General features: G+C 39.5%; 1 protein-coding gene across 2 annotated transcripts; it reads right to left on the bottom strand.

The window, feature by feature from the left end:
- Positions 1 to 911: 911 nt before the first annotated feature.
- fgf7 (fibroblast growth factor 7) lies at positions 912 to 7,594 on the bottom strand. Of its 2 annotated transcripts, none has more exons than XM_032561497.1 (4): positions 7,277 to 7,594; positions 6,336 to 6,971; positions 2,736 to 2,842; positions 912 to 2,645 (listed from the first exon to the last, which is right to left on the bottom strand). In XM_032561497.1, exons 2-4 carry the CDS (start codon positions 6,619 to 6,621, stop codon positions 2,436 to 2,438), a joined length of 603 nt encoding a protein of 200 aa, XP_032417388.1. In that variant the 5' UTR covers positions 6,622 to 6,971; positions 7,277 to 7,594; the 3' UTR covers positions 912 to 2,435. The 2 variants fall into 2 exon arrangements, with proteins under 2 accessions (XP_032417388.1, XP_032417387.1); XM_032561496.1 differs by having other exon boundaries at positions 6,336 to 6,752.
- Between the last annotated feature and the right edge of the window lie 2,578 nt (positions 7,595 to 10,172).

The following is a 10,172-nucleotide window of genomic DNA, read 5'->3' as shown; positions in this document are numbered from 1 at the left end:
ACCCACATAGATTATAGAGAGATTACGCCATTTTCTCAGAGCTAATTGTTTGGTTTTGGTGGCAAAAAATAAGCAGCGTCTAATCATTAATGACGCAGAATGAAAACCGTGCAGACAAACCGTTAAACAGTTCACTTTTATTCAGAGGTGGATTTACAAAGCAATATGTTTCACCATGCTGCCCATTTATCCACTATAGATCCAAATATTAAAGAGAATTGCTGTTTCAGGAAGAAAATGTCCAAATGCAATCAGCGCCTTTCTTTCACACATTGTAGGTTGTTACTATTTGCATCTGGTGTGACTGTGCTGCATCCTTTCTGTCGGAGGGTTCTCGCTGTTGTTGGTCGGCTCCAGCCTCATGTCCTTCCTACTGGGAATACACGGCCTTGAGCCTGAAATGTGTTTACGTTTTGAGCATGTTACAAATTATCTGCTAAGACTAACTTTGCGTGACTTGGCAGAAGCCCTCACCTTGCTCAGATGTTGTTTGGGTCAATCGTATTTCATAGGCTTGCTCTCTCAATTTCACTGTCTCCATCTGTCAGGGGTTTTCCAAGCCAGATGTGAACCCTGGCAAAACGTGCTCTCTGTGTCGGTGAGCATTTTTTGGGGGGGAATCCACTCTTGTGTTTAAATAACTAAATGCATGTGTTGGCAGCCTGCCGGTGAGTCTGCAATTTTATTTTTTTACACCGACAAGACTCTACTTTTGCTGTACATAAAGTAAACGTTGATGCATCTTCCATCATAAATTCATAATCATACCCCTGGTGGTGTATTTCGTGTAGGTCTCTCTTTCCAGATTGGATGAATCTGGGTTATTTTCTCAGGGTTGTCCAGGGACACAAGCATTTTCCCCAAAATTTATTTACAACATGCAAATAATCATCCGAAGAACAAAGGAAGCATTTAAATTTGATACATTGAGTTTGTTTTACTGGTAATAGGTTTTCTCAACAGGATAAAGCAAAATCCAGAGTTAAAGAGTACATTAGGCTGTGAAACGGGGTCATTTTACCATAACACTGAAATCACAGCAAATAACAGATCAGACCTCTTTGTTTAAGTATGACTATATCATAGTGAATATTACAGACATGCAAAAGCTGAGAATAAATACCATATTTGTCTTTGTTGTCGTTAATAAACAGAATAAATAATGCTGAATGTCATCACAGTATACAACACACACCTCTGTCTTCAAGTTCCCCCAGAGCTTTTTAGTCTTAACGCCAGTTTAGTTTATGGCAGGATAACGACTCGGTTCATAAAGTTCACATGCAGTCTAACCCAAGCACAAGTGGCTGTGAAGATGTTCAAAGCAACATCTAACAGAGAGCTGTGTGTTTCCATTTTAGTTTGACGTCTTGTTGACAAGTCGACTTAAGAAGTTTCATAAGCGAGGGGATGCGAGTTTATTTTGAGGTTTATTATACCCTCTAGTGGAGGGGAAAAAAAGATGCGTAGTGAAGCTTTGCTTCAGCATGTTGGCTTTGTACAAAGAAGGGAACTGGGGGGCCATAGGCGATGAAGTGCTGCAATGCTATAGCCAAAACTCCGGTAATATTTCCTACATTAGAGTACCAAATATTGAATCTGTGGGTATTTTTCCAGCTGGCACTCAGCACAACAGGAATGTCTGAAAAGGAATATAAAGAAAAACCCTTTAAAACAAATATCTTGTCTTTTAGTGTAGGGATTATTCTCATTTATTAAGATATTTGCTCTGTATATATATCTGGATGTTTGTTCAGCAGCAGCAAAACCTTTCAGCGTTTTAAGATGAAATATTGACAATGAAAAGGGAGTCAGTGAGCAGCTACAGTGTACTTGACCAGAGTCCATGCAGAAAATCACACACACACACACACCCACACACACCCCCACACGCCCACACACACCTATCACAATAAGCTTGACTTGCTGTTTATTCATATTTTCATTAACTACATGCACTATGTCAGCTCTGTATGAATGTATCTGGTGCAGTGGAAGGTAAAAACAAGCCCAGCTTGCTTCAGCACTTTTTGGTCAGATCAGCTATCCCCTCTGAGTAATTATTTATTTTATTTTATTTTATTATTGGATTAAATACGTCCCCTCATCCGGCAGCTTGGTGGCAAATCATTTGTAAAGAATACAGTCCAGACTGCATGGAGATTTTTTTTTATGGTTTGGTAAGAAAATACTTCTGTTTTAATACAATTTATAGTATTTACTTCAAAATAACTTCAGTCCATGTTTGCAGTTTCAGTATCTTGTATGATGGAGACTGTCGTAGCTTATGATACATTCGTTTTTCAGTTATTGATACAACTGAACGTTAGGAGAGCGGAGAGTGATGCTGGTAATGAGACTACATGTGTCTGGTATGATATATGCACATAAATGTGACCTGAGTCACACAGTCTGGGACGAAGTCTTTAGTTTCTTCACTCCACTCTCCTCTCCTCCTCCCAGCATTTCATTGGGATGAAGTGAGAAGCTACGCTTGCCTTCCTGGTCCTCTTCCCCCTCATTGGCCGCCCCCTCTGATTTAGCGCTATGAACATTGCCTTTTCAGTCCACTTTGCAGAGGAGTAAGCATTGTAGTGGTTCTCTAGGAAACCCTCCTTAAAGTCGCAGTTTTTGCTGTAGGTCTTCTGCAATGACAATATATCAAATGTTTATTGCGATGTTTCAGAACTCTTCCTCCGTGACACGTTAGTTCAACGCTGAATGAAATGTATTACCTTGGCTTGCAGATTTCCAGCCTTGTTCATGCAGATGTAATACTGGCTCTTTACAGCTTTGATGGCCAGCGTGGGCCCCTCGGACACCGTTCTGATCTCCAGGATACCTGCCAGACAGCCAGGCAGTAAAGAAATGAGACACACTGCAGAAAAGATAAGGAACTGTCAACATCCATCTTTCACTCCAACTCCACGCTGACCTCAACATTCATCTTCATTAACAAAACAAGATGGAGGTTCCTGCGATTAATCAGTCTGTGGTCTTTCTGGCTTAGTTCAAGTCTTGTTAACTTGCCTGGGTGGCCATTAGACAAACCACAACCTATGCCATTGCACATATGGGAGACAGATTAAGCTTCTCTCCCGTGAGATTGAGAAAACTGCCTCCTTGCATGTGCTTTGCACGCTACAGTTTAGCTCTGCTTTTCGAATTTGTAGCAAAGCAGAACATTTGTGCTCCGTTTTAAGTGAGGTGCATAAAAATGCTAAAATCAGATACAAGTAAGTTGTTTTAAATGAAGGAAATGAATGAAAGTCCTACTACTTATCTACAGTATCATCAGAGGTGGGTAGCGACTAGTTACACATACTTCAGTAATTTCTTTTTGGGGAAAAAGTGCTTTTGGGAGTAGTTTTACAAGACTGTAATTTTTACTTTTACTTCAGTAATATTATCATGAAATATCTCTAGTCTTAACTGAGTAAAATGTCCAAATACTCTATCCACTGTGACTTGAGAACAAACTTATTTTAACAAAATATCCACTAGAAACACACCTACAGTTTTGGTTAAAGTGGAACATTGTGTTTATACACAAGCTTTGTTTGCTGTGCAGTTTGGAGGTCGGCAGATTATATAATACACTGCATGAATCGTCCTTGGAAGTTTTTTGTTTTTTTTACCCTGTTCTGTATTTGTTACCTGCTATAAGTTTCAGTGCTCTAGGTTTTATATTGAAAGAAATTTAGCTAGGAAAGTGTTTCTTTTACCCAACCTTGTTAAAATCCAACTAAAGATCCAGCCAAAATTTCCACATAACTATATTTTTGTCCATCTGACATAATTCTTAAAAATTTAATAATTTATGCTTTGATCAGTTACTCAGTATTTGAGTAGCCTTCTTGGACAGCTATTTCTTTCTTTTGCTTTAGTAAAAATATGTTTAAGTGGTTCTACTCTAACAGTTTATGGCTACTCTGACCATGTCTGAGTATCATGTAAAACAACATATAAGCAGATGAAAGTGGTGGTTATTTATCTGTTGAATTAGACTTAAAACTTGTCTGAATGCAGCAATATGTAGGGTTTACTATGTTGTTCTTCTCACTGACTCCAGCGAATGAATAAACCATAAAATTCAACTCTTATCTTTTACATAAACACAAATTAATTTCATGAACAACAACAAGGCCCTGATGACAGAGTTTTGGTTCAGTTAAAGCCTCAGTGTCACTTTCATTATTCTATGTAAAAAAATTATTTCATTTGACAAGCAGATAGAGAGTAAAAAAATGGAAAACTCTTCTGAGGTTCTTCAGATTGACATTAAGCATGCATGCATCTTTGCCAGATCACAAACAGATGGTAGCGTCCCAATCTGGAGATGTTGTTTGCGCTCTGCTTGCTCTTTTAATTTGTCCTTCTAATTGTGAGAATTGACTACTTCGCTCAAATTATTCTCACCCAGCCTTTCTGATCTGCTGATTGAACTCATGATGATTAAAGGTACAGCGGATGTTGAATTCGTGTTATGTTTAAAGTCAGTCATTCATTTGTTCCTTTACAATCATTTCATTTGGGAGGAACGGGACATGTTGCTGCTTTTAATGTTTGGTAATGCAATCCGCTGGCCAGCTAATGTTCTTTATCAGTTCCAGTCATTTGGTGCATCATGAAAAGATGAAGCACATTTCCACAGACATGCATACACACATTTAAAACATTTTGGCTCTGAAGCAGAGAGCCTCTCAGGCAATCACCAGCTTAAACAGAATTGCCATCACTTGCTGCCTCTGGCGAGGCAAACAATCTTGTGGGTAAAAACCCCAAACCTGATTTCTCTGAAGGCTGCTGAGGCTCGGATTTGCTTTTGCCGCTAAAATTCCAGCAGACAGCCTTTCAAGGACAGGATATTGTAGTGGGGTTTTATAAAATTATGTTGTTCTGTCACGCTGACACTGAAAGCCCTTGCATGTTCTAAAGCAAACAGGAGCAAAATTTATAGCATTTTAACATGGGCTGCAATATTTTCTTGGTTAGTCCTATGTCTTTCGGTTCTTTGTATGACTTTCAGCTGGCAAATTTTGCATGTTTTTAATGCTATTGGATGAAGAAAAAGAAAAAATGATGGGCCTGTTAGGGCAGTGACTTTTTGCACATCTGAAAACACTAAATGCATCCATTTCAAGTCAAAATACATTTGTATGTACATTTCATTACAATTTATTTGCACATTTTAAGTAATTTTTTTTTTTTATAGCAGTAGACATTTACCCTATAGTTTTATAATTTGATGGCGGTATCAGTTTTAGTACTGCCATGGAAAGCTTTGAAGATAAGTAAAAAATATATTATTTTAAACAATATAAATTATAGTATAAGTAAAAAAAACTTCAAAGAGGAAATAAGATCAAATATATTATACAGAATAAAAGATAAGTTCAGTGGAAGTGACTGTTTTGGTCCATATACTGCACAATCCCATAACACCGTTTTTGTCTTGTTTCAAGAAAACAAGTCTAGTATTCGCTAAACTTTTTTAAAAAATTCCCAGCTAGTATCATCAAAAGATTGTTGATAAAAAAAAAACAAAAAAACAACATTTATTTGGCTCTTTGCGTGCAAGTCCCAGCCACATGTGGGTGCCTCAGATCTTCAGTCTTTCATTTCCAGTTGTTGAGCAATACATCTTTTCCATGAGGCATCTTCTTTTAAAGCCAACATTTTTCCCTCTGCCACACTGTCAGATAGCAGGAAACGATAACCACGCAAAGCATCCTCACTGTGACCGAGAGTTTTAGTTGCATCCCTAAACATAAACGTCAAAAAAAATGAATTTTCAACCGCAGTAATTTGAGCAGATAACCGTGTTAAACTGCTGCTGTCAAAGCTGCCAAATAAAATGTGCCGCTCTTTAGTTGTGCTGGCAAGAGCTGAATGAAGCAGCAAACGTGTTTGTTTCAAGGTAGTTGAATTTGAGATTTTAGTTGTAGCTTGTTTTTACTTTTCTTCATGATAGCCAGAATTTGGCTTTAACCTGCTTTAGTTTATTTCTGTCCTTTGTGATGTCAACTCTACACATTACATCTCCTTATTGTTTCTTTCAAACTGGCCAAGCAAAGTAGTAAATCTTCAAAATACTAAATGTTAAGTAAGTAAGTAAGTAAGTAAGTAAGTAAGTAAGTAAGTAAACTTTATTTCTATAGCGCTTTTCACAGACCAGGGTCACAAAGTGCTGCACAAAGTGTAAAAAATAATAAGAGAAAAACATGACTGAAATCATCTTCATTCACATTTAAAACAAACATTTTCTGCATGTAATAAAAAAGCAGAACAACCTGTAATTAGCCCAAGCAATTAAAATGAGACCACATCCTTACTGTAGCAGTTGGTAGGATCTTGAGTTCCCGTAATGTTGCCCGAGTCATCAATCGTGAGGAACCACTGCGTGCCGCTGAACAGCTGTCGAATGCGCACATCTCCTCCCTCCATGTAATCATAGTTCCTGGTGTGGCGCTCGTGTTTAGAGCAGTTCATGATGGCAACGCGTTGCTCGGGGGTGCAGTCACTGTAGACCACACACACGCTGCCAAACAGAAAGATCGCGTGCAGGTAGAGTCCTGAGAGCAGACTTTGAAGGTTCCATGTCAGCATCCATTTGCGCATTATAATGCAATGCTGAGGGGATCAATGAGAAACATGCTGAGAAGCTCAGCTCAAGAGCTGAGCGCTGTTCCTCAACCCGGCGACCTCCTGACCCCTGCCTTGTAACCTTCGGGTCTTTGTTTCAGGGACTCCTAGAGGGATGGGAGGAAGACTTTGTGAGGCTGGGTTGAGTTCAAAGGTGAGAAGTCTCATGAAAAAAAAAAAAAAAAAAAAAGAAAGCTGGCAGAATGGGGACTTTATAGGTTTGCTAGTCCATATATACAGAGTTCGTCAATTGCTTGATCCCCTTGAAACAATAGTCCAACAAGCAATGTAATAATCCAGATTAGGGATGGCTGTACTGGTTGTCACTGTAAAAAAGATCAGTTTGCAAGATGTCTTATCACATAGGTGTTGAATAATGCAAATAGATGTATAAATATTCAAACACTTGTGTTTTAAAGTTGTATAACTCTATACTGTAGTACAAATAGCCTCTTACAAAAACGTCTTTTAAATAGTAAATCAGAATTTTGCCATTGATTTTCTTTCTTTTTGCTAATCATGACTCCAACAGAGTAAAATAATACTCCAGATTGCTTCGTAACTATAAAGTCTCTCCTCTGTCGGCAAGAGGAGAGATTGAACAAACAATATCTGTGGATCGTCAACTTACATGCGCTCTGAGCGATGAGGGACGTTGTCAGACGCGTGCCGCTTTTCAGCACCAGTGATGAGACTCCTCAGGTCTGAAGCTGCAGTTAAACCCAGGTAAACCCAGCTCAGTGATGCAACAAAGCCAAGCAAGAGGTGAGAAACGCTGTCGGTCCTCATCTAGGCTCCCCTGCTTCTGGCAAAGCTGACTCTGTGCATCCTCCGTCGTGCACCCTGCTTAGATAAATGCCTGCTGCTGACCTCACTTGAGAGCAATTAGATCCCAACCAGTCAGCTGTCCATGGCTCAGATGCAGTGGAGAAACACCCTCTCTCTGGCGCGCGCTGCCACTCGCCCACCAGACATGAGAGGGAGCTATAAACGCTTGAAAACACCACTCTGTTCTGTGCACGGGCTCCAAAGTACTGTAAAAACATGGACACACACACCCATTCGTGGGGTATTTTCCACAACTTCTCTTAGCAATGTTCTAAATTGTGTTGCATATCATAAATCTGACTCACTTTCACTCAAAGGATGGCTTAGATATTTACTCAAGTTACAAAGCTTCACAGAATCTATCTCCTTTCATTTCAGATGTCATAATTAATTTGTGGTTTTGACTTGGCTCACTGAATCATGTGAGAGGATTTACCGGCTTGAGTGAAAACATCAAAGAGGTCTTTTAGCTCTCGCTCGGATCCATCATAATAGTGGGAAGTTATGCCTCACAGGTTTTCATCCAGAGAAAGGAAAACAGAAGACATGACTGCTAAGAGGAAGTAGTCATCTCTTTGTTAGAGGTCATGCACCCTCGCACCTTTTTTGTGTTTTGTATTTAAAGTCTCATTTTATTGCTCTGAATACTTCCCTTAGACTTCCTACTTCAAAAGTCTATATGCGCCCTATAAAGATGCGCTTGCCACCGGGAAGGTCAGGACTCCGGCTGCAGCAGCTCCCCTGATCTGTCACGTCGCTCCGGCTTGTTCAGCTGTCCTTTATATCACCACAGAGACAGTTCATGTTCTGGCCTTGTGCATTAGCAAAGTAAACACCAGTTGAACCGAAATAACACAACATGACTTGTTGCACATGCTCCATATTTCAGACTGGTTTACTTCAAATCAAGCGGGAGTGTTTTCTAAAAGGTTGTTTCCCACGTTGGAGGGGTCTCTGAAACAGACCAGGGGCATGAAGCACCTGGTAAAGTCCCCACAGGCAGATTATTTCAACGAGAGGGGCCAGACTCAGTCAGGATTCCCAGAACCACATGAAATGAGTGACCTTGCCTGGAATTTGAAACCCGGACCCCCTTCTTGCAGACAGGCTTGCAGGAAGAGTTGCAGGTGAGACCTTAAGGCATTGCATTTGTCCCTGTTGGCTGCATTTTATTGGGGAATCTGTGTTTGGTTATGTTGGCATACCATTTGGGTGGCTACTTGAGATGAAAGGTCTAACCCTTGAGTCTGAAATGACCCCGAGTTGCTGGGAAACAAGGTAGAGCAGGTGGGAGAGTGGCCTTGGCCTTATGACTTCACCATGGGGAGTAGCACTCTGTCCTTTCGTAAAAAGCCTAAAATGTGTCAGAGAGGGGCTTCCACAAAACCACCCAGATCACTGCTGCCATTGGCTATTTCTTTTTTCAAAAGAATAACAGCAACTCATTTACAAACTTTATGTTTTCGTGTTGAATGATCTGCCTTTCGTGTGTTTTTGTGCACTAGTGTTGGGAAGTATCCATGGCTGCAATCTTTTATTTGTTCCCAGAGATGGAGAAGATAAGGCACAATCTGTGATGTCAGCTTCAGGGTGTTTCTGTTAGAAACAGAGGCTGGAAATGAACTTCTCTCATTTTAAGTCGCTTCCTAAACGGCAGGTGCAGTGAACAGAATGATACAATTACACAATATGAATGGTATGATTGTAAGATGTACAACAAAAAATGCAATTGGACAGTTTCTGCCTATTTACTTTCTGTGATTTCTGTGAAATAAAATGTATTAAAAAAGTAACAATTTTTAAGTCATATCCATGCCTGTGGAAAGATGTGCGCTTGCATGAAGTTGAACAGTCTCCTCCCCTAAACTCTTGTACTGTTTGTGCCAAGAACGTATAGATTTTGGCCCAGTGACAGTGAAAATGCACACACACCTGGTGCTTTTAGCCCTAATCATGTAACTTAATAGTCACAAAATGAGATGAGAAGAATAAAGGGGAGTCAAATAATGTGTGAATCTACAGAGCTTTTATGTTCCAAGATTTTAGTTGTTACTGATCCATCTCCATAAAACACCTAAAGGCTGGCTGGCTGGTTGGCTGGCAGTCATCAGCTGCTCCACACGCATCTAACGTGCTTGTTGCTATGGGTAATTAAATAAAGTAACACGCAGTGCGTTGCTGTAGAGCTCACGCTTTAGAATATTTGGAACTACTTCACTCGTGCCTCTTAAGGTATTCGTCTGATCGATGAACTCTTTAATTTGAGACAGAAGGCCTTATTAGAGTTAGAACTCCAGCAAGTTCTAAAAAGTTTAATAAAATTTAATTAAAAAGTCTAAAAGTCTATTTAGCTTTTTTGTTAAATAGACTGTTTAGAAAGATGGTTTAGTGAAACATATCTAATTTTGATGACTCTGTCAAAGGCTGTTTTGTAAAACATTTTTTTCTATTGCATCATATCCCAACTACTGAGTTGTTACCTCTGGATCTCTGCCACAGCTGCTTCTAAATATTTGTCAGTGTTTGCATTTCTCGTGATGTTTGGTCATAGGGTGATTTGTATTTTGGAAGAAATGCTGACATTTTTATTACTGTTGTTTTATTATATCACTAGTCAGATTGTCAAGCATTTCTTTAAGGGTGCAGTATGCAACTTTTATTTGAAAAAAACAAACAATCGGAGCCAGTGTGTTAGCACT

The sequence above is a fragment of the Xiphophorus hellerii genome, chromosome 4 (assembly GCF_003331165.1).
Source record: "Xiphophorus hellerii strain 12219 chromosome 4, Xiphophorus_hellerii-4.1, whole genome shotgun sequence".
Classification (NCBI taxonomy): domain Eukaryota; kingdom Metazoa; phylum Chordata; class Actinopteri; order Cyprinodontiformes; family Poeciliidae; genus Xiphophorus; species Xiphophorus hellerii.
This window is presented reverse-complemented; position numbering and strand designations above follow the sequence as displayed.